Raw genomic sequence first — 25,545 nt, 5'->3', positions numbered from 1 at the left:
TAGTTATTAATTAAGTTATATTACTAATTTAAACAACTGTGTACAACAACAGTATATTAGCTATTTCATGTATGTACTACTGAAATAACATGTTAGCATGCTCCATTCTTCTGGGGTGCTTTTCCATGAGTAACTTACATACAGTTTCAGTGTTGATAGCAGTGTTATAATGATTATGTATTAAAGCAAGAACATTCAGTCTTTCTTCAGTTTGTGGACATCTCAGTTAATTCAATGAGTGGGGAGCAGATGCTGAATGTTCACCTGAACATGAACTTAGTGACAGAGTGACAAAGAGTTTCAGTAACATAAAGATATTTGGTACACTGAAGCACACTTTTGAGCAGTCAACCATAAGCAGCTGCACTAACTATATAAGGATATTTTTTTTTACATTACAAAATATGGGGTTCAGTCAAATGTCCTCTGTGTACGTGCATGGATGCAATATGACAAGGTTTGTAGGTGGCCCTTATTACTTTCTCTGAAATATCTGTAATTCTCATTTATGAAAACATAAAGGTCTGGAAACTTAATGAAACATTCAGCTCATTAAGATATACCATTTTTGTTAATGGCAGTTCATACTGAGCTGACTGGGTGTACAAATGTGATCATGTTTGTCAAATGATCAGTCTCAAGTACGCTTGAGAGATAATGTTCATTTTATAAAAATGTTTAGAAGTTCAAAGTGTTTTGCTGTGAGCTTCAATTTAAAATCCTGTAGAGCTAATGCTGATATATAATTTATCACTCTTTCTGATGTGATATATAGATATCTTCAAAGATTATAGGTCTAAAAACGTTTAAAAATTATTTGTGGATCAATAATCCACATAAGCAATTAATAGTTGTGACATTGTTATGAAGAAGCAGCTAGTGACAGTTATGACAGGTAGCTAGTGAAGGGTATAGGTTTCTTCTCATTTTATCATCATAATGAAGATTTCAGTTTTTTGATACTTAACTGACTTAAGGATAAACATTAAAATTTTTATTAAGAAATTAGTGTTTTTGTCTTCTAGTGATTATTCATCGTTAACCTTAGTCAATTGTGTTATTATCTGTTGTGATTCTTTTAACACTTTCTCTATCACTGGTTCGGTTTCTATATGCAAAATTATTTGGAAACAATATAATCAAATTCTCTGATGATCCATCAAGCTATGAAAAAGCTGTTTCTTCTATTTCAAATAAAATTCTCCAAAGATTAACCTGGTGCCTGAAAGGATTAAATTGTCTTTCATAAACAATAACTCGTGTTTTTTTATTATAAATCAAAACTGTAGTAACATGTTGACCCTGTGATAGAGCTATGGATTTCAGACTTTTAGACCGTGTGGCACCACAAAATATTTCCTGCATGTTGTGTTATAAGAGTGACATTCAATCACTTTGCATGGATTCTGGCTGGTGTGGTGCTGCTGATTGGCTTATTTTCTTGTGGTCAGTAGTTCAAAATTATGGACAGCAGCAGATAGCCTTATTAGTTTTCCTATAAATACAAATTTGTATCAGTAGAATGGTTTACTTAATTTTAATATTTGAACCCACTTTGAAAAAAACAACTCAAGTTTCCTTTTCAAGATTGAATTAAGGAATATTAGATTATTTAGAATCTTGACTAGTGTTTATCACTTTAGAAAATATAGAAACTGAATTAATGCATTAAACATCTCTTTAGATCAGTAAATTAACTGATTGTTATAAGAACAATATTTTATACCCTATTCTGCATTTGGAACTACTTCCTCTGTGATTGGTTGTATTTATTCTATTAGCCCTGTTTACGTACTGCTGACTGACCATAACTGTTGTAATGAGATTTTGTGAGGCCAAGCTTAGATCATTCATTTTGAAATCTTTCCACAGAACATCTGCTGAATGTGAATGTTGGTTTCCAAGTTCATGTATCAGGTGGCTAGGTCTACTGGAGCTGCATTGGCAGACTTAAAGTATATATGGTGCAGTTATGATTCCATGCCTCTCTATGCTACCTTTCTCATTAAATTTGCTATTTGTTTTTACTTGTGACTGAAGTTTGTGAAATTTTGAACTTGTGAGCCTTTATCAAATTTAAATCCTTATTAAATTGTTAACAGAACCATAAGATGTGCCCAATCTCATTGCTATGGGTTTTTGTTTTACAAGAGTTATCTCTCCTTTTTCTTTTTTAAACATAACCCTCACTTTACAGACGAGGGTGTTGCTCTGGATTGTAGCTTTGGAGCTTGTAGCTGTGCAAGTTTTCCTCTTCAGTGAAGAACATTGAGGACTCCTTTTTTTCCTAAGTGTTATGTCATTTAGCCCTTCATCATTTAAGAGTTTCACTGAGTATTCTTTCTCAGAAAGAGCTCTTACGTGTAGCCCTTCAGCCATAAGTTTACCTTGATGTTGTAATATAATTGAGTGGTCAAGAATTCTTTGTGAACCAAATAAAAAGTTGTGCTGAACATGATGATCGTATGGCCACAGATTTTATCCTTGGCAAAACATATTACTGCATTGACATATACAAATCACTCATATAAGGTGCACTTAATCTTTTCTGAAAGGAGTTTAATATTCACTAGAAAATTCAGTCATATCTGCAGTGTTTTTGGAATTACAAATTTATAACTTGTAAAAAAAATAAAGATAGTATTTTCTGCTCAAACATCTTCTTTCACAAATAAACTTTAAAAAAGTAAATCCTTCTTTATAGTTTAAGCCTTACTCTCATATCAATTTTGATTCCTATACTAAGTGAACTTTGAAATATATTTAAGTGCATTTTTCAACATTTGTTTTAATAATCCTTTATTCAAGATGATATAATTTAATGTTTTGATTAACAATATGAAAGCTTTTTACTATTTTAAAACCAGGCATATACACCAAATTTATATGGTTTTAGTGAATTGGGGTATTGGAAAACTTTAAAGTGTTTTTGACTCTAAAGTTCGTAATTATGACTTTTTTTAGGCTTATTACTCTATTCCAACCCAAGCTCAGTTTTCCATGGCTCCAGATGGCTCCCTTATCATGCAACAAGCAAACCAAATGGCAGGTGGAGCTGTAGAAACAAGTGTGGTAATGAGTTCACAATGTAGCAATACCTCTGCATCTGGCAATCTTGCTATTCCAAATTCTGGAAGACTCCAGAGTGGTCATTCTGCTTTGCTTGAAAGACTTAATGCAGGCCCTGCTGTTCAAGTGCCAGATGTGGTTACATCAGTGGCACTTGCTTCTTCTGAAAGTTCCACATTGTCATCAACAGCTAGGAACAGTTGTCTGTCTTCTGGTGCTACGCTGCTTCCTCTGACAGTTCAGAACATCAATAACAACGTAGTTTCTGCTAGTGGTCAGATCCAGTCAGGTTATGTGACTTTGCCTATTATTACCTCTAGTACAGACTCTAAACTATCTGCTGTATCAGCAGTTCCTTTTACCACTAGTTGTGCTACAACTAACACAGTACTCACTGCTGCTTCCATATTAAGTGATAACAATATCAATCATTTACTTGTTGGTGTTCAGCCAGTTCAACTTCCTGGTAACACAGGGCCCACATTAGTAGCAAATGTGAAACAGTCTATACCGGTTCCTCCAGGAGTTTCAGGGAGTGTGGTAGTGACACCTTCAGTAACTGATACAAGCTCAGATGTCTCTGTTGTCTATAATAACCCTGTGCAGAAAACCTTGTCCACTTCCAGCCAACTCCAAAGCTTGCCAGACTCAAACAATAGGAACACAGGAGGTCCTTCTCATCGAGGACAGACAATTCCTCTGAATCTAAGAAGCCAACAGGTGTGATTGAATGTAAATTTGTCTTGAAAATTAATCATCACAGTTTATGCTAACATAATAATTTCCCAAGAAGCTCTGAAATAATGAAGTAAAAAAATCTAATATTTTGAAAATATTTCTTATACAATAAAATAATCTGTCAATTTTTCTTATTGCAGTTGCTCTTGATCATTCCTTTTAGATTTAAACTTTTATTCATTTATTTTCATAATAAATGACATAATCTCCATCTTCAGAGCTTTAAAGATATTTATAGTACTTCATGAGTTATAATTTTCTTTTTAAAAACTATTAGTAAAAGTGGTTTATGGCTTAAATCTTTCCCATTTTCATACTTGTATATAAACATACAAACTGACAATAATTTCTTGTTGAAAGGAGATATCTCTGAATACCATAACTTATGTATATCTATACAAATTTATAGCAGCAGACTGTAACACATTCCATCACATTATTCACTAAATGTTCATTTTAATTCATATAGTAGTTGACCAGTCATTGCATTTTATATTTTTGTTTATACTAAAAAACTTTAGAAATTGATTGGTCTCAGTTTTGGCACAAGTGTTTTCTGTAATGATATTTTATATTTGAAGCACAAGCAGAGCTTGTACTTTTACTCATATTCTTTCTCTGTATAAATTGTTAAATTACTTTTGTCAACTCACTATTGTCGTGGTTTATTTGGGTAATTTTATTTTAAGAAAATATTTTATCATTTGATATGTATACTTATAGCAACTTAGAAAATATTTACATGTGTAATTTTTTAGAGGTAGGACTTAACCATTTGGTTCTTTTAATCTTTAGGTATTTAAAAGGCTGCAAGAGCAGATTGGAGAGTTGTTGTCTAACAAGTCACCCTCTCCACATCAACGGCAACTGTTACAGCAGTTATTAAATCTTCAGCAAAAAATCATAGTTCAAGCTCAGATGGTACAATCACATCAGAATGTACCCCAAGTGCAGGTGAAGTTATAACTTTCATTACTAAAACATATTCAGGTTTAACTCAAATGATGCAGAGTATCCCAGGTTTAAATTGAACGTTTGTAGAGGACAGTGAAATTTTGTTTGAATGTAATCATTGTTGGGTATAAATTTTGTATAGAATGCTACTGCTTTATTTTTTGTGCTTGTAACCTTGTCAACCTCAGTCCTACAGTACAAAGTAGTAGTTTTATTCTTAATAACTGATGTCATTGTAGCAGACTACTGAAATCTAGGACAGAAAGTAGTTTATATATTTGAATATCTTAGATTTTTAGAATAATATCCATCACACTTGGATATTATTAAGAAATAACACTTGGCAAGAAAAACAAAATTTCTCTGCTACTAGAAAAAATGTAACTATTTCTCAGTAATTTGATGATTCTGGTTCTAAAAATTATGTTGAAAATTATTTATCATCTCTGATTTTCAAGTTATGATAGATTTATTTAAAATATTCATATATATTGTGAAAATAACTTTTTCTTTAATAACTTTAGTTGTTCATTGAAAATTGCATTTAAGAATGTATAATCTGCATGCTTTGATAAGTTTCTTTCATGTTTACAACATAAACAACAGGAACCAATGACTTAGTGTTCCCATTGTGCAAAAGTACAGCTTTCAGACTAACTTTAGATGAGTCAATAAAAAAGTCTCCATTCTTGAGGAAGATGTTCAGTACCTAATTCTTCCATTAGTGCATCAACATTTGTATAGAAACACAAAGTATCTTGCATGTTGTAGAGAGAAGCAAGTCTTTGATAGCAACTTCAGTAAATTGAAACTCTTGTTCCTGGAGCTAATAAATTCCATTATTGTAAATGAGAGCTAAAAAGTTTCCCATGCTTGTTTGATAGAGACAAGTCACGAATCAGATTATTTAACTCTACTTGATGAGGTAGTTTATGTTGAGGTGCCACATGAATTGAATGACTAGATGAAGATGATTCATTGTCTTCTTCACAGGATAACTCTTCTGTTTCCTAGAATTTCAAATGATTTTCTAAAGATTATTAAAGAACTTATGTTTACAGACCTAGAGTTTAATATATTTTAAAAAACAAAGTTTTGCAGAGTTTGATTATATCGTGGGAGGCAAAGTTAATTGAGTGAGTGAGAGGCAACTGAGAGAGAGAGATGTCTGACTCTGCCCCTTTTATGTTTAGTCGAGGGACTTTTCTAATGTTGTAGCATACTGAGCACATGAGGGTTTCTTGATTCTCAGGAAGAGCAGGTGAGTGTGGAATGAAGCAAAAATGGTGCAGTTCGCTACAGTTATATTGAAAACAAATAGCACATATGAAAAATATATTTGGAATTTTACACCAGTACAATACAATCATTGTTTGAAGTTATCAAAAATGTATGCCCATTTACCCATTAAACTGTCCAAGTAAACTTAATTTGACAGCATAAATCTATTGTACTGAGTTGATTGCATGGTATTTCACATAGTGCTGATAAAATATTGAGATATTACAATAACTCAAAATCTAGAGGTGATGGAGAAATTTTATCTACATTTGTGAAATCAGCACCATCAAATTACCTCAAATTATTTGAGTTTTCTCCAGTGGCAAATTTTTTGTTGTTCTGTGTAATATGTACCAAAACACATGAAAAATATCCAGCTTTCAACTTGTTACATCTCAAAACATATTTGTTTTTCTTCCTTTTTTTAAAAAACTCTATGATGTCAGTAGAGTGAGAACACCTGTTTCCAACCAAAATGTATTATTATTGAAAGTCTTATGTTTATTTCTTATTTAAAAGCCAGTGTTGTAGTCGAGACTCAGACCATAGGGGTCAAGACCAGGCCTGAGATATTGTAATAAATTACACAATGAAAAATAAAGCAAGAAGAATAAAAAATCATATGCATCAAACAGACTTTATTAATATCTTAACCACAAATCTTTTACACCTTAATCCCACAGTCTTAGTTTAGTGAATAAAAAAAATCAAAAAGGTCAGCAAATAAAACAAAACAAAAGAAAAACTATTGTTGCTTTTCAAAAGTTTATGGCGTCAGTGAATTTTTTATGGTCTTTAAAGCTGAACAGGATCACAGCAGATCTACTAGATGTGTTGAATAACAGAGATAGTCGCTAATTTTTAACGTAAATACATGCATCAAATGAAGTTCATACAAACTTATAGTAAGCCTATGCATAATGCAATTATTTTTGAATAGTACATATTATAACTGCAGATTGACGTACAGGTGATATGGCAGTTGCTGATGTTAGCAAAAATAAGGGAGGTACTATGACAGTCATTGCAAAGGCTTAGTACCAACTACCAAGGGGGTTTACTGGTAAAACATCTTTGATGCTACACTGTGCCTCATATGAACTGCTGCATAATCAATATTTAGTGCTTAATAATACTGGGTAAGTTAACAAACTTCTTCATCAGGATTTAGACCAGAGAGGTTTATGTTCATTGTTGACCTCTTTCTCCCTCTCGGGAATTGTTATTTTGTTTGCACTGTTACTGAATCCTAGATAATAACCCTTGTTATGTTGTTGCATTACTCACAGTATGTTAAATTTTGTCCATTGTCTGCAGTTTTAATTAACATACCCTTTTCGTGCCATGTCCAATTCATGGGGTAGTATTAACTCATATATTTTCATTAGCTTCTCTTATGTATGATCACACTATTAGTCCGTGTTCACAGTACAATTCTGCCCAGCAGTCATATATACACACACACACACATAATCCTATTTTTCCATGCAAAACCCTTTTAAATAGAGGTATGTTTGTGTCTAGGATTCAGTTAGCCTAGTACTGTTTGGCCTGTAAGTTTCTTATTTATGAGTTTAAAAGGGAGAGGTACTTAGGGCTTGTTTCATAATGTATTATGTAACTTTCTAGTTTGTCTGATAGTGTTGGCATGTTTGAATAGTTGTGTAGAAATAGTGTTTGTTGATTGTGGGAGTCTAAATGCTTTTGTTAAAATATAGTTTTGTATTTGCTGTAGTTTGTTGATGTGTATTTTTGCTACATTTATCCATGTTATACAGGCATATTCTAGGACTGGTCTTATGTAATGTTCTGTAAATTTTTAATATGTTTTCTGGTGAAGCTCCTTGGTTTTTGCCAGTCAGACTCCCAAGATAACTCACTTTTTCCAAATTCTTTTTTTTATGCTATTAATGTATGGTATCCAGTTTAATTTTGAGTCAAATGTAATCCCTAAGAATTTTGCTGATGTTGCTATCTGTAAGAGAATCCCATCTAGATATAACTGTGGTTATTATTTTGCTTGTTGTGTATGACTTGTGTTTTGTGCACATTAATTTTAATTCTCCACTTATTCTATTTTGTTTAGTAGTGGTTATATATTGTATGTTGCTGTTGTTGGGTTTGGGGTACTCTTCCAGATTACAACATCATCTGCAAACTGTGAGCAAAAAAAGTGTGGTTTGGGTCTTTGAGAGGTATGTCACTGACATACATAATAAACAGGATAGGACTAAGTACTCCTCCTTGATGGACATCTGACTCTGGAGTGCAGCACTCGGAGTAGGTGTCCTCAACATTTACTCTGATGCTCCTATCTTACAGGAAGTTAGAAACCCAGAGAATAATTTCTATGAGGAACCCCAATTTGGATAGTTTGTATCTGAGTCGAATTCCAACATCTAGGAAACATGCAACTGTGCATTGTTTTTTATTAAAGCTTCGTATTATTTCTTCCAGTAATCTTAGGAGATGATCTTTTGTTTGTCTTGCTTTTTGGAAGCCATTTTGTATTTCTGGGAATATTGATTTAGTTTCAAGGTAATATATTTATCTATTATTTATAATTTTTTCAAGTAGTTCTTCTAGATTACATGTTAGACTTATGGGTTTGTAGTTTTCAGGGTTATTCGCTGATTTTCCTTCCTTCTAGAATATAAGAACATTGTCCTGTATAAAGATGTGAGATGTTCTAATAATCTCAGAGGTCCTTTCTTGAGTAATAAGTTTTGAATTCTGTCCTGTCCTGGTACTTTGTTTTTCAAACATTTTATGTGTTCTTGTACTTTGCTACTGTGATGGGTCTGATAAGCTGTTTTTTTTGTGTTGTTTCAATGTTGTTGTGCTATTGCATTGAGTGTCCTCGGTGAAGTGTGGTGTGTGTGTATATATTACAAGTGGTTGTGATATAATTATATATTATGTTCATGAAGTGGCTGTTCATGTTTGTCATCTGGTGTTTTGAATGTTTTTTGGAGTTGTTCTTTAAAGGTGTGTACTTTCTTTTTGTTATTGTATGCTAATTAATTTATATGTTTAAGTGTAAGGTAGATGGTGATAGTTGTTTTGTTTGACTTTGTACCTTTTTTATATAGGACCAGAAATATGTTTTTGAGTTTATTTGTGTACAGAAGGTGTCCAATCCTTGTGATTTTTGTAGCTTAATTTTGATTCTGAGTGTATTAATTTGCAGTTTTGTTTGTAGGCTACTGGTTGTCATATACTCTCTTCTTAATCATCTTTATTCTTTTATTTTGTTGATAATGTCAGTATATAAATACCGGTAAAACTTTTAAGTTCCAACAAGGTACCTTACTTCCACTCACAAACATAGCTATTCTTGTTCAGTGATGCTCTGTTTTTATAAAGAAATTTTTCATATGCCATAAGCCTTTCACTCCCATGCACTGGGTTATGGTGTCCTTCGGACACTTTCAAAGGATGCTTCTACTTTCTCCCTTGCATCGGTCCCTTCATCTATTCATTGTGGGATTCTAGTTATGTATGTGAGCAGAAGTAAGGTACCTTGTCAGAAGTTATTTTCCTAAACTGAAAATGTATTTCTGACAGGTACTTAATTCCATTTGCACTTCCTACCCTTCCTCCCCACTGTCCACTGGTGCTTAGGTATCTGCCTAAACTCAAATGATAGTTAGGTAGAATAGCATAGAGGAAGTCACATGAATCATGTGGGTGTGTGGTACTATTAATGGTAGAGGTTTCAATTTGCATGTGAGAATCAGTTAAAGCATGTGAATCAAGGGGTGTATGGGAGTGAAAGGCTTGTGGCATGTAAAAAAAAATTTTGCAAATAGAGCGCAACACTGAATGAGAATAGCTATGTATGTAAATACCTGTTGGAAATACATTTTCAGTGTAGGAAAATTATATACTTTAGTCAGTGTCATTTACCAGACCTGTAAGACATCAAGACTTACAACACTGCTAAAAGCTAGTTAAGTAATACACTGCATAAAAATCATTTGAATTACAATAAAACTTCACTGTGACCATGCTTTCTAGCCCCATAGCTGCCATACTATGATTTCCAACTTTATAGCAGTCTTACTTTCTCCTGTGTCATCTTTGTAGCTGATTCTATGCGATTATAATTTCCAGCTTTATAGCTTATAACAGCCCTATTTTGTCCCACTTATTCATCTTTTGAGCTGATCCTATGTGAATGTAATTTCCAGCTATACAGTAGCCCTAATGTGTCTTGTTTCTTTATATTTTTAGCTTATCCTACATGACTGTGATTTCCAGTTATATAACTTTTAACAGTCCTACTGTGTCCTTTTTCTCCAACTTTTAGCTGCTCTTAAGTGGCTGTTTTTTTCCAGTTTTCTAACTGTTCCTATGTGGCTGTGTTTTCCAGCTTCTTAGCTGTTCCTATGTGGCTATGGTTTTCTGCTTTTTAGCTGCTCTTAAATTGTTGTGATTTTCAGCATTTTAGCTGCTTTTAAATGTCAATAATTTCCAGCTTTTTAACTGTTTTTGCTTTGGCCATGGTTTTCTGCTTTATAACTTCCCTACTGTGGCTGCACTTCACTGTAAAGTAGTATACTTTTAATGTTTTCAGTTTATCATTAGCTAAAATGATTCAAAATTTGTCTTTGTTATCCTCTACATCTAAGGCATGTGTTTCAAGTATCATCTGTTTACTATAAAAGATAAAATTTCTGAACTTCATACTTAAAAAAAAACAACTAATAAATTAGTCATATAAATAGGAGTTTTTTTCTAGTTCTGTGATTCTTAAAGTGATATCAACGTGCCTAAAATGCAGTATATATTGAAACAAGATGTGAAATATATTTGCATATAACTAAACGAAACAGATTTTAGTAAATAAAGTATAAAATTTATTTTGATAACGTATTGCAGTAGAAAAAAAGGTACTAAATCCTTAGTGATTCCATGTCCAATTGTACCTATAGGGACAAAAGTGCATAAAGAGGTAAACTAGAAAGGTTTTGAATGTTTTTGCTCATAGAATCCATGAGTTCAGATTTTTCACCTGTATTTTTTTATTAGTATTAGTAGCAGTTTGAATTAATGTAACTGTGCAGTTTGTGAGCTGAAGTAAATTACATAGGTATTTGTTGGAAGACATGTTGGCCAACTTTCACAAATTTGTTGTCAAGTAAAAAAATACATAGACTGCAAGAATTGATCTGTGAAAGAATGACAATTCTTATGAGTTATGTCGTCATACTGCTGTGTTTACTAATGCAAACCATTAATGTACCATAGTTATTAAAACATCTTACTAAATTTTGGATAAAAGACTTCATAATTTTATCAGCAGGAAGCTTATATCTAACTCAAATTTTTTGTCTCACATATTTTTTGTGATTAACCCATTAACTGCGGATGACGGATATTTCTGTCATTGAAGTTTTATGGTTGAGCTGCGGATGATGGAAATATCAGTCAGTCGCACATATATAACTATAACTCTATGCGAATGACAAAAATTACCGTTTTATTGTGATTGATGGCAACTCAGTTTTATCTGTGAGTCAGAAAACGACAACTGAGCTGCTCCTGCTGCAGTTAATGGGTTAATCATGCATACAGGATTTTTTTTTTCAAAAAAACATTTTTATTTATTTGACTTAAAGCAGTTTTATTTTGCTATTAAACTACTATCTCCTACTGCCAACAAAAGACCTCAATTTTTGATTAGTCCAAAAGAATTTGAAGCAAAAAAGTACTTGACCATAAGGTTCACCTGAGAACTCATAAAATAGTTCTTTTTCAGGTGTTTCAGAAAAAACCTTGGAATGTTACCACTCATCAATCATCAATGCTTGCACTTTGATAGAACTATCAAATTGAATATTTTTTAACTTTTGTTCAAACATTTATTCTCTAGACTACATTCTGTTTCCTGGTTATCTAAATGTCACAACAATCTTCCTAAATCATGCATATAACCAGATGTTTTGCAGTAAAAATAAATAAATATATATTTTTAATATACATTGTTTTATTCTTCTAGCCTTCACTCAGAGTCATAGCCCCTGCATTGCCAAATGTCTCATCTACAGTTCAAGCACAACCATCAAATATTGCCAGTGTTAATGTGCCAACTCAGGTCAGAGTAAGTACAGCCTGCATTATTAAGAATCTAATCTCCTTTCTGTAGTTTGTAATTTTTTTCCCTTGACTACATCTCTTTTAATTATGGGTCTTTTAGATGAATATCCTATTTTTTATTGTTTTAGTCAGAAGTATTAGAAGTGAAATAACTACTTGACATATACCTTTAGTCCTACCAAAACCATTTCTGAGAATGGATAACTGAATGGAACTTTTATATTTGTGTGTGTCAGAGAGATTAAACAGTATAATTGAAGGTAGCGATTAAACCAATAAAAGAAAACAGTAAGTGAAAGTACTAATGATAGGGATAATATTTAAATAAATGAATTCAAACAGTGAAAACAAAACATCATCATTTTTGTGAATATAGATAGTTTTACTACCATTGTAGTAAGTTTTCAAAATTTTATTACCATTGTGATAGTTGTGGAGGAGTTTATTTCCCAATTTTTATTTATTATGTTTAAATAATATCGAAGGTATTGAAATACCTTGAAAAAAGAATTCTCCTTCAATTGAAGTAGAAATATATTTAAAATTAGGTGTGGTGTGTGTTTGTGTTGGGGGAACAACAATGATCAGGTATGGCAAGTAGCTCTTCTCCATTGTTTTGTGCTTGAGTAGATTTGATGAATTTCATTCAGGTAATTATAGTGCTTTTTTATTTCTACATACAGTCACAGGTATGAAAAGATCTTAAAAAACAAAGTTAATCTTGTGCTTGACCAAATACAATCAATTAGTTCTATTGCAGTAAATTTAAGTGCAATTCCTTTTTTATATTTTTTAGCTAGGTTATGTTTTTAATTAATTCCCTTTTATTGAGCAACAATTTTGAAATTTTTGTTCAAAGAGAATACCAATAATTGCTTACTGATTGATTGCCTGATCAGTAAAAGGGCAGAAATGGTTTTGGGCAATTTATGAATTTCCTGGTTAGTGACGAAATAGTTTAATGTTACAGTGTTACTGTATGATACAAAAATTACACACTTTTCAGTTGTGTATTTCTTTGTCACGGTTCATAGCCTGTGTAAGCACTTAATTTATTCCTTGCATTTTTTTAATTACTAGATACTAATTACTATCTAGCTTATATTCTACTTTTAACTTATAACCTGCTACTATCTTCAGATAAGTCCTGAGAATTATGTTTTTGGTGGTAGTGGCCACATCACTAAAATCCTCATTGATAGTGGATACTCCTGAACATTTGATAAAGAACATAAAACCAAGTATAACCAGAATTAAAATTTCAGGCACACAGTGATATTTCCCTAGATTCTCTTGGTAAAAAAGATGGAGGATATTTAAATGTCATAAAGTCAGAACAGTAATGAAAAGCCACAAAATATAATACGATCACAGTTAGTACACGCTAAATCACATATAGATCCACTGTAGAGTAAAAATGCCACTTACAACATTCCATGTGAATGTGAATTCCAATACATTGAAGAAACAAAGAAGACCAACAAAATTAGAATTCAGCATAATAAACACACAAAACTCTGTAATATGGATCAATCTGCAATAGTCCAGAGAAGAACACTGACCAATGAAATGGAATAATATGAAAATAAACCACATGAAGTAAAAGAAAGATAAAATAGCTTCTACATCTACCTACAAGCTAACACACATACACAAACAACTTAGTATAGAAGTTAGCAAAACCTGGATGCCCCTCTTGAAAACATTTAAATAATTTGTTGATTCAAGTCCTAATGGAGGAGAACATAGATGAGTGAATACCACACCAGCCTTTTTATCAAGAAATCTGTGGATCAAATCCTGGCCCCTATCACCACAAAGAGAGTCCTTCTCGGGAATTCTCTGAAGATTGCAGCAAATTATTAGCTGAAATGTTGGGTGTAAGCTGGCTAGTAATTAGTATTAGTTATAAAATAAAAGGTAACTAATTAGTAATTAGAGTATTTAGATTGTATACAGTGCAAATTATGACAGTAGTTCCTGTCCAACCAAAACAACCTTACTATAAATACTAAGTTGTTTTTTTTTGTCTTTTTGGTCAAAAGTAGCTTTGTATATTCATGTATCAACATAAGGATTGAACAGATTTTAAGTTTTAATTCAAATGGTTGGTATGTGCCTGTTGCTATAATGCTTCTAGTTCAATTCCACTGAGGACATTGCTAGAACACAAACATTATGAAATACAATCAGCCATATTTATGTGTGTGTGTGTAGTATAATGTTCTTTGGCCTCTGGTAGATGTTTGTGTGTGAGTGAAGAAAAAAATACAGAATTTGAGTTATAGTTTGCCAAAATGAATCTGTTTATGTTAAGTTTATTGTCATTTTTATACATTTCTCTGATTTTTGTGATATCTTAGGAGTACATTTTCATTCAGTTTCATCCCCAAGTAAAAATATCAAAGTTCTCACCTGACAAAAAACTTAAGTCTTTTAAAACTTAATACAGGAGTTGTTCAAGTACACTTAAATCATTAGCTTATACTATGAAATGTTAACAGTAGTTTTTTAGTAAAAAAGGAGTAACTTTCAAGTTTAGTCTCTTGATATTATCTCTTAAACTGAATGAAACTGTAACACCAAAGTAAAAAATATTTATATATATATATAATTTAACTTATAAATAAAAGCTATAGTTCAGGAATAAAGTAAAAAATATGAAGTTCAAGAACTTAGGAAACTTACAAGTAGGGAGTAAAAAGGCCGTTTCATGCTAGCATTTGTCGGAAATGGTTTGGGATTTACTTCGAAAGGGTGCCATCAAACAAGGAGATTCTTCTTCTCCAGGGTTTTATTCTCATCTATTTGTCATTCCCAAAAAGACAGGAGACTGGTGCCTAGTGATCGATTTATCATCTTTAAATTGCTTCTTCATTGTCCCAAGTTCACCATGGGGTTGTACTTAACTCTCCGTTGGGTTTTCATTCCAAGTCTGTGGAGGACGACAGTCAGTGTGTGTGTGATTCTTATCTTCATCTTCCCAGCATACCAACATTTCCTTCACTTTGTTCTTCATGGGTGTGTTTTTCAGTTTCAAGTGCTTCTGTTTGGCCTAGCCTCGGCTTTCTATGTGTTTTGTAGAGTTGTCCAGTCATTTGCTCAACTATTTCATTCCCAGGGTCTTCATTTCCACCATTACATGGACAACTGGCTACTACTGGCTTTCTGTCAGGCCAACTCTGCCCTCCATACGTCTTACTACCTACATCATGTGACCATTTCATGCTCTGTGGGTTTCCGTTTACCTCTAGTTACAATTTTACACACTTCTGTATCTTTGTGACTGGTAAGTTCTCAGTTTCTTTTCCTTTGCAGGGGCTTCTTGCTCTTTTGTTATGGATCCTGCTCTGTGGCAAGTGGTGCCTGTCCAGGTAATCTTAGTATTAAATCTGCACCGTACATCCTGTGAACATGCTATATGACTATAATGTTGGGACGCTTCCTACCGTGGACCTGAGGTACAATTTCAGGTGCTGTCAGGTGTTGATTGATTGACTTGGTTTGATGATCATCTGTGCATCAATATTAAATATTATACTTGAGACAATATAACACGTCACAGGACCATGTTACGCACACCGTTGAGATGAGGGGTTCCGTAGGAGCAATCATAGATATATTATATGGTTTTTTTGCTTCATAAATATGTTAGTCCCAGATCATACACTCATGGACTTACACAGGTAAAGCAGACAGGGTTTACTGCCCATCTCTGATACTCCGTGGTGTTGAAGTTCTTCCTACTGCAGACCTGATGTACAATTAAAGATGATGACAGGTGTTGGTTGATTGAGTCCATCAAAGTGGTAGCTCTGCTTTTCATAATAGGGTGTCGAGGTCACCCATTGCACTGTCTACAGTGTGGCAGTCCCCCCCCCCCGACTCTCCAACACATTATCCTACCACTTCTTTTAGTGGAGTATATGGGAGCCCTAGCCACTTACCAGTTCCTAGCTGCTGGGGTGGTGGACCATGGAGGCCAGTCCTCCTGAGTGAAGCACAATACTACTCAGTTGAGAGTCATGGCCAGTCTCAAAGTGATTAACAGGTGCATTATTAGAGAGGGTGCTAATTACAACAGAGATAGTGTCACACTCCTATTTGGTGGAGGGTTGCTGCATGATCATTTGCGTGTAGATATATAGAAAGAAGTGAGAGTTACAAGGCTAGTGGCAAGCAAAAAATTTGCACTGATAGATGGCAGTACTAATTGAGAAAGTTTTTTTTGAGAGGAGTTAAGTATCTATTCAGAAATACATTTTCAGTTTAGGAAAATGTTAAGATTTTTCCTGTGATTATTCACATACCTTTACTTTCATGTTTTCTTGCCCTTAAAGTATAATAAAAGTATTATTTTTCCTGTAGTTACTCACATACCTTTACTTTCATGTTTTCTTGCCCTTAAAGTATAATAAAAGTATTATTTTTTCCTGTAGTTACTTACATACCTTTACTTTCATATCTTTCTTACTCTTAAATTATAATAAAAGTTTTATTTTTCCTGTGATTATTCACAGACCTTTAATTTCATGTTATCTCATCTTAAATTATAAGAAAAGTGCTATTTTTTCTAGTAATTTCAAAAGTAAAAATTCAAAAAACATTGCTCATTTAAATTTTTTTTTAATGTGTGTCCTACAATTCACATAGAAGAAGCTGTATAGTGTATACATATTCTAATGATTACTCAAAAATAAGAATGTATTGATGAATGACATTTTTTTTTATAGATTGGGAACCAGATAATAACCTTGGCTCCCCAGCAGTGTCAACCCGTCCACACGTACCAGCAGTCACAGAGAGGAATAACTCCTGAACAACAACAAGCATTTATAAAAGTATTCTGCTTTTATGTATATCTTAGTGTAACAGATCATGTTTGTTGGGACTGTTTCACTTCAGTCTGTTCACTGCAGTGAGATCAGTAGTCCATTTTGAAACTATTGACTGTTCTCAAAATATGCAGACTTTTGTTAGAAGTAGGGTATTATAATTTATTTTCAGGTATATTGTGCTTCTGTATATTAAGAATTACAAACAAAAGTAGCGTTTTTTGGCAAAGTGTAAGACAAACTCTCTATTAGTTATTTCAACCAATTGGTTTCAGTTTTCACAAGCCTTCGTGATGGTAACTATGTTACCAACACAATTGGTTGAAACAATTAATAAATACTTTACCTTTCATTGTGCCCAAAATCTAACTTTTGTTTTTTACTCTTAGTATAGAGAAATAGAGTATACTGAGAAAAGTAGCCATTACAGTTTGTATCATGGTGTTTATCATTCAGACTTGTACTGCCAACCTGTAATAAAGTGTTTTATGATAATTTCACTGCATGTATAAATCTAGACATTAGATATTAATAAGATAATTATTCTGGAAAATAAAATAAAAATGTAGTAGCACTATGCTAATATATCTTGAAAATATTGAACTAATAGTTAATTAATCTTTTTTAATGAATACAGCAACAACAAAATCAACAAGCCTTGGTTTTGAAGCTACAAAAACAGAATCTGCAGCCACAATTGTCTCAAGCAGATTCTTCATCAAGTCAGCTTACAACATCTGTAAGCATGGCTAACCAGTCAGTTGCCTTAAAAAAAATAATCCAGATACAGGTGAGAAGAGTTTCAGTACTTATAATATGCTATTCAAAAGACTGTTTATTGAAAAAATTCAAGAATCATGAATTTTACATTTAATGTGGTGTTAGTTAAAATTCTTCAGTTGATAATGAATTGGAGAGTGCTACATCATAAGTTCCCTGATTTATCTGCAATATGTCAAAGTGGAATAATGGCCACTCCTATACAGTCCTGGAGAAAAATGTGTTGTTAAATTCCATAATAAATTATAAAAACATCTGAGTACCATTTTTCTCCTTGCTTTAGGTAAATATTTAACTCTATATAAAATTACCTGGAGTGCTAGATGTGGCCTGCATGCCACTAGTAATATAACAGTTTTCTAGGTGATTCACAGCTGCATCTATCAAACTAAAATTAAATTCTATCTCTTTTAAGATAGCCCCACTTCCTTAACAATATATACTTTACAATAACTTCACTTTATTGAATGTCAGTCACAAACCGAGTGAAATACATACAAGTAGAAATCAACTTAGAGGATTGTTTTGAAACTTTCCATTAAGACATGCAGGTGCTCCAGCAAGGCATTAACTCTTTTCAGCCCAGTATCTGGTGTTTCTACGACGGCAAGTGACACATTTAATTCATAAAATTCTGTCTGATCTTTTCCCTCAAATCACCTACAAAATAAAATTATAACTGAAATTTTAAGACTTAGATTTATTTGTTTATTTTATTAACTTTTTTTTTTCCCTGGATAAACCAATGAAAAAAAATTAAATATGCTAATCCTAATTTAGATTTTTGGTTCTCCTCAATTGCAATTTGAATTTGAGAAGTAAAAATATGTAAACCTCCTAACTAACTAAGAAAACTTGTAAACATATTAAATAAAGCTGCAAAGCTTGGTGTTTGTACATGTTTGTCACTTATATCTAGTTCAGATATTAATTAGCTTGGAAACAGGGAATTTCACAGGTTGGTGGGATCAAAACTGTAACATTCAACTTGCTGCATTTTTTGTTTTACTATTTTCAAACTTTTAAAGCTAACAAAATCATAAATACATCATCTGAAAGTTGGGATTATTTTTTCTATTTCATTTTGAGATCCTTTCCTTATTATATGGATTGTTTATTTCTGCTTTTAGTTATTACCTTAGAAGCCTTTTCATGATGGCACACTTTCATATAATCTAATTATATCATAAAGATAATAAATTAATTTTATTGGTTCTTCTGCTTGTTTGTTTTGTTGAAGTAGTTACTTTGGTAGTTCCTATTTGCTTATAATTGGAAAATAATGGTATGTTGGATTTTGTCTTGACATGAGCTCAAAGTCTTCTGAAGCAACCCTACATAACTTCTAAAAGGGCTACAGAGGTAACTTTTATAAATTGAATTTTGTATGAGTTCTATCTCTTTATATTAATTTTAACAAAATGCAAAGCATTTTCAATGTAACATTAGGCCTGCTGTTGTATTTTGTTAATTAGTATGTGTGAAGCTCAGCTCAGATCATTGTTTATGTGTATGTTGCATAATGGCATAGTATACAGTTATGTTCTTTAGTGATTTTTATGCCATTATAAATTGTAAATTTAACAGAAAAATATCATGAGGTTTATAAACATTTGGTGGTTATCATGTTTTATGTTTAAAGTATGTCTCTGGTGTAGTGTTATTTCTGAGTTGTTAATTTTTAGCCCCCCAGTTGCACAGCGGTATGTCTGCAGACTTACAACACTAGAATCCGGGTTTCGATACCCGTGGTGGGCAGAGCACAGGTAGCCCATTGTGTAGCTTTGTGCTTAATTACAAACAAACAAACAATATTAATTTTTACGAATGCCACTGGGCTGAAAAGGTTATGAACCATTAGTTGTTACCCATGTTGCTTTAGAAAGAAGCTTAGCAGTTGACTAAGTTTATGACAGTACATTAAGCACCTGTCATATAGTTTGTTTTAAGTTTTATATGTATTAACTCAATGTTTTTCATTCCAACAATAAGTACAGGGTGTCCCAGAAGTCTGGATCCGTAGGGAAAAATGCACATTGTATTCTTAATTTATTTATTATTCAAATTGTATGCCATTAACAGCCATACACATATCAATTCTTGGTATACTGTGCCATCATGGTATTTTCTTTCCTCAAATATGTACAATACAACTAATATTAGAATTGTGTTTGTTTAACTATAAGAACATAATGTCTATTTTCCCTATGAGTTCAGACTTATGGGTCACCCTTTATATTAACCAACAACATGTTTACTTTGAATTGGCTAGTTGTTTTCCTAATCTAAGGTTAGGTTGACATCTTTTAAAGAATTATATGAAGTCAGTTACATTATCAACATCTCAGTGAAATTGTCATAATGGAAGAATACTTCAAGTTTTTTATGTATCTTGATTTTTTTATTATATTTTAGCCTCAAAAACTTTTGGAAAAATAAATTCATTTATGATTGATAGTAAATGAAAAAAAGGGGGGGGGGATTATTAAAAATCTGTTTCAGTAAAACAGAGAAGTACTTCAAACTCTCTACAGTATTTTATCAGCTAAAACATGGCTGCTTTATCATTATATTTTTGAGGTAGATAATACAGTTTTTATTTAGAATCTTTTACCAATTACCTTTCAAAATGAGAAGTTACATACAGGAAATAATTATAAAGTAATTATTGTATGTAATACTAAGTATGTAAGCACATCTAAATGAGAACAAGAATTTTACAAACACATGTCGCTGTTTCAAAATGGTAAAAAATTACATTTGTAAATATCTGGTGTACTGAGAAACATCATGTAATACAAATTCAAATAAAGATATTGATGTTGAAAATTTGTTTCAAAGGCTTTGATCTCTAAAAATTTTTAAAAGATCCACAAAGACATTTTTACAATATTCTAATAATTTTTGTAAAACATTTGTGATATGGCGTGTTTATATGTACTATTTTTTTAGACTATACCAAGACCATCTCTGCCCACTGTTTCCAGAACAACCCTGTAAGTTTTATACCATTTCATCTAGTTTTATAATTTAACATTTTATTCAACATGGTGCTGTATGGCAGGTCATTTTCAGACATGTATTACAGGAATTTGTGTGATGTCTTTTTTTTTTTTTTTAATTTTCAGTGGTACAGTTTTGTATGGCTTAACAGTAGTTCTAAAATGTGTTTTTAAATGGTGAAAATAATTATGGCTTTTACTCAAGGAAAAATATTAATAGCTTAAAACTTGTCTTTCTGAAGTTAGTAACAAAAGGAATTTTTTTCAAGATATGTTTGTGTCACAAAGGCATAGCAGTTTTTTGAAACTGTTTTTAAGATATTATTTTCAAACACAAGACATGTGCATCTAAGAAAGTTACTTTTAACGTACAAAATTAAATATTTAATATTTGACTGAGCAAGTAATCATACTCTTTAAAGAAAGTAAAGGAGAGGAAGGAATATAAAAGTTGGAAGATATGAGACACCCTTCTTGATCTTGAGAGGGTTAAAAAAAAAGCCTTTTTGTAGCAGCAGTGTCAAATAGGGGCAGTTTGTTTTAATTGGTTGTATGTTATTTTGATTGTAATCAAATTTTTATAAAAAAAAGATGACAATTTTTTAAATAATTTTTCAACTGTGCAATGAGCATCTGTCCTGTAGTAATGAAATATAGCACAAAGTTACAGGAGGTATTTAAGATCATATCTGATAGTAAATAGGCTTATAAGTACCTGACAAAACATTTACGTTGGAACTAGTTGTTACAGTGTTGTCAAGTGTATTCACAATAAAAGAAAAAATTTATTTGGGTTCTACTAGCTGTATTTTGAATTTTTGGTGCATATTAAAAAGTTATTTGGTTAAATAGAAAGAAAAACCATAATGCTTATGATTTTTTTAGTAGAGTGGAACATAAAATATGGAGTTATAAAATTAGCCTTACCAATTGTGAATGATAGAAGGTTACAAGCAAGAAACAAGTATAATTTTCTTTAGAAATACTAAGAGAATCTGCAACTTCTGATGTTATTTTTACATCAGACAATTAATATTAAACAAACCAAAAAATATGAAGTGGAAAATTGAGCATTGGTGAGGAGCTGCATACTTCAGACTAAATATTTGATCTGTATTTAGGATATATAAACCTACAGGTTTTATATACTAGAAAAAATAAGTAAGCTCATATTAACCAGGAAGGAATTAGTTAAAAGACATCAAAATAAAACACACCTGTACCTTTTTAGTTTGGTATTTACAGCCATTTTAAAATTAACAAGATTTGTAATCAGGAAGTGAGCTGGATAATAGTATAATCTGTTACAGGTTATTATAAGAAATTATGTGCTTATTTATAAGATGAGGTTCTTACTAGTGTGTTAAAATTTTCAGGTTTCAACAACAGCTGGCACGTGACCATGAGTCAGTGACAAAGCCAGACATTAAGAGAGCATTCAGCTGTGGGGAAGATTTATGTAAAAGGCTTCTGTGTTACCATGTGTATGATACAAAAGTTCCAGGAAAGGAGGAGCTACAAAAAGGTAACTTATAGTAATAATTCTTTTCCCATGAAGAAGTAAATTATATTTTAAATCTCAAAGGACCTTTCCAGTACTGAAAGAAGTGTATTTGAACTTAGTGTATTGGTGTCTATTAATCAGGTATTTCAAACCAGTTCATAATATTTAAGAACTAATATTCTATAATTAATCACACTAATAATGGTTACAAATTTAAGTGGTTGTTATGCATGAGATTTTGTTAATCAGCTGCTGCTGTTAGTATTAACTTTTATGTATATTTCATTTTCTTTTAAATGATTGGGTATTTTATGCATTAGAAAGATTCAAAGAGGTATGTATTAGAATATGATAAGAGAGAGAGAATTAATATCTTTAAATTCAAGGTTGTCATATAGGAAGGTTAATAGTGGTAATACAGAAATAATAGAATAGCGTGATTGAGGTTTTAATTCTCTCTCTCTTACCATATTCTAATACATACTGCCAACTTATTAGCTTTAAATTCAAGGTTGTCATATAGGAAGGTTAATAGTGGTAATACAGAAATAATAGAATAGCGTGATTGAGGTTTTAAGTTGGCAGCTTTATAACTGTATATTTTGAACCTTATCGGTTAATTTTTTTCCCACTTTGCCAGAATAATTCTAGAAAGTTTTATTCAGTCTCAAGAAGATATTTTGTTTCTTTGTGTAAAAAATTATATTACTTTTAACAGTTTTGCAGTATATTTTTAAAAGACTTTCTTTTCACTTACAACCTTTTACCCACTATAACACTATTTTTTTAATTGTTTAGTAGACATCATGTTTGAAAGAGTCTCACAACAACTTCTTGAAAAAAGCAGAAAGATGGTCAACAAATATTGTTACCTGCTTATGAAAGATAGCATGGTAAGCTTACTAGAAATGTTTAAGTTTGATAATTATATACACACAAACATATGTATCTCAATATACTCGCATACAATATATAAGTAATGTACTGGCTGTTGGTTCAGATATGCCACACTTACATAAAAATAGTTTTTAATTTTATTTAATCAGAGGTTTATTTAAATTTCATAAACGTCGTTACTAAATTTCTTTCTCTTTTTGTTTATTTATCTAAATTGTTTTTACAATTGAAGAAATTCCACTCAAAAACAGAGTATATTATGAGCAGTATTGTTAAATACCATAAACCAAAACCATTGAAAATTATCTTGCATAAAACTATCATTTATTGCCAGCTTTTAAAAAAATCTTATGTTTAATTTAATGTAGGCTCATTTAAGATTATTTTATCTGAGATTCTCAAGTTACTTAGTGTGAAACTTGTAGCCAAATATACTTTGATATAATCTCTAACTTACATTTAAACAAACCAAGCCAGCTATTCTGTTATAATTTTAAAAAGGAAATAGGATCACTGTCATGATATAAAAGACTGTTTGGTTCAGATATTAGTGATTAATTTATTTTTGTGAGTGAATATTTTACTATTGTTTAGTTTTTGTTATAATAAGAGTTAAAAGCAGATGATTGTAAGAAGTTTTGTTAATAATTTATTGATGTTAAGAATATTGATTGTCACATGCAATATATTGATGTTAAGAATATAGAAGGCAGACAAATGATAAGGTAATAAAGATATAAATAGCATGAGATGAGCGGGAAGCAGTAGATAGATAATAGCAAAAGAGAATAAAGTTGGTGTGAAGTTAACTACCGTAGAAGTGATAGGCCTAATGATTGACATAGACTTAACATTTAATATGTTAGAGTAAAACTAACATTAGAAAAGAAGATAAGAAAAATAATTTTTATTCCATCAAAGCGTAGTTCTAAAGAAATTGAATCAGCCTGAGTGCACTTTGACAAAAGGAACTTCAAAAGAAAGTAGACCAAACAATTAAGGTAACTGGTGCCACAGTTGTAAGTGAACCACAGAGAATACTAGTGCGATAGAAATAGAGAAGATAGGTCAGCTTGTCAACTGAAATTCTAAAGTAATTGAATAAGCCTAAGTGGATATTTGATGAGAAGGAGAGAACTACATATATAGTATTTATGATATGTCATAATATCTATAGTGTTGAAGAATTTACTGTACATACATTACTTGTTCTGAATATATATATATTATTTTGAAAACAAGTGAAGTGCATGCTTTTTATTCATCATTGAATTTATCACTAACAACTTACAAACACTTACTGTAGAAGAATCCTAAGCCCAACAGCAACATAGTATATATTTATACTGTTAAGAAATGTAACTAAAAGCCTTTCTATTTGACAACTGGGAAAAAGGTAAGTTATATGTATATATATTTTATTTTAAATTCTGACAATCAGGAAAAAATAAGGTAATGAAAAACAAGAAAACCCTAAACCCAAGCACTTTTAAGAAGGTGAGTCTTCCTTTTTTAAGGGGTAAACCATTATCTACAGTGTCATTTTTAAACACTTCAACCAGCTCCCCCCTACCATCTACTCATGAAGAAGGAAGTTTCACCTTCTGGTGACGTTCAGATTTGGGGTTGTCTCTTTTTCATTACCTGGTAGGTTATTTTGACAAAACAAATTATGCAGTCTCAATCTATTAAGAGATGAAGAAACATTCTAAGGTAATATGTTTTGTTTTAATTTGGACATAAATGTTTTGAAAGTTTTAATAATTTCTGTGATAGGGCATTATTTTATTATCATATTGGCCCTAAACAAAGCCAGTTGAGTTCATTATGTATATATATATCCCACTATATGCTAGTCTGACTAATGTGATTACTTTGACAGAGAATATGTTCTAACCCTGAAAGAGTGATGCTCGAAAGGCTTTTTATCCAGGATGAAAGACAAGCACTGAAAAGAGATAGAGAAGCTATTTCAGCAGGGAAGGGTAATAATTTATTTTGTCTTGTGTATATAGCAAAATCTTTACTTGATTGAAATTTCAATTTATTCCTTACTTCTGATTTCCTAACTTAGCAGGCAGAACCTGAATTTCCAAAGAAAAGCATTTAAATGAATTACACATATTTAGGCTTCTATTACTTCATGATCAAAGTTACAGAAATGTTGGGTATGCAAGCTGATAAATGAAAATTTCCCTCAGAATATAAATATTTAAAAAAAAAAATTCCAAATTCAAATACAAATAAATGGTAGGCCTTCCCAATTAGTGTTATCTACAAGAAATTGGGTTGATCATTAATAAATCATTTTTCCTTGGTGAAAAGAACATTTCATAAGCATTATCATGCTATGTCCCCCCCTCACACACACACACACACACAC

The 25,545-nt window shown here is 31.8% G+C and overlaps 1 protein-coding gene across 2 annotated transcripts in view; it reads left to right on the top strand.

Moving 5' to 3' along the window:
• The window catches only part of LOC106457277, a 47,976-nt gene that overhangs the window by 16,186 nt on the left and 6,245 nt on the right, over positions 1 to 25,545 (top strand). Inside the window, exons 6-14 of one of the 2 annotated variants that reach the window (XM_022383140.1) lie at positions 2,965 to 3,789; positions 4,603 to 4,761; positions 12,047 to 12,148; positions 16,878 to 16,985; positions 17,617 to 17,769; positions 20,712 to 20,755; positions 22,138 to 22,286; positions 23,067 to 23,158; positions 25,045 to 25,147. In XM_022383140.1, the coding sequence (XP_022238848.1) occupies positions 2,965 to 3,789; positions 4,603 to 4,761; positions 12,047 to 12,148; positions 16,878 to 16,985; positions 17,617 to 17,769; positions 20,712 to 20,755; positions 22,138 to 22,286; positions 23,067 to 23,158; positions 25,045 to 25,147 (1,735 nt within the window). Of the gene's footprint in view, positions 1 to 2,964; positions 3,790 to 4,602; positions 4,762 to 12,046; positions 12,149 to 16,877; positions 16,986 to 17,616; positions 17,770 to 20,711; positions 20,756 to 22,137; positions 22,287 to 23,063; positions 23,159 to 25,044; positions 25,148 to 25,545 lie in introns of both variants that reach the window. The other variant, XM_022383139.1, reaches the window with a different exon arrangement.

Source organism: Limulus polyphemus, unplaced genomic scaffold (genome assembly GCF_000517525.1).
Source record: "Limulus polyphemus unplaced genomic scaffold, Limulus_polyphemus-2.1.2 Scaffold310, whole genome shotgun sequence".
Classification (NCBI taxonomy): Eukaryota; Metazoa; Arthropoda; class Merostomata; order Xiphosura; family Limulidae; genus Limulus; species Limulus polyphemus.
This window is presented reverse-complemented; position numbering and strand designations above follow the sequence as displayed.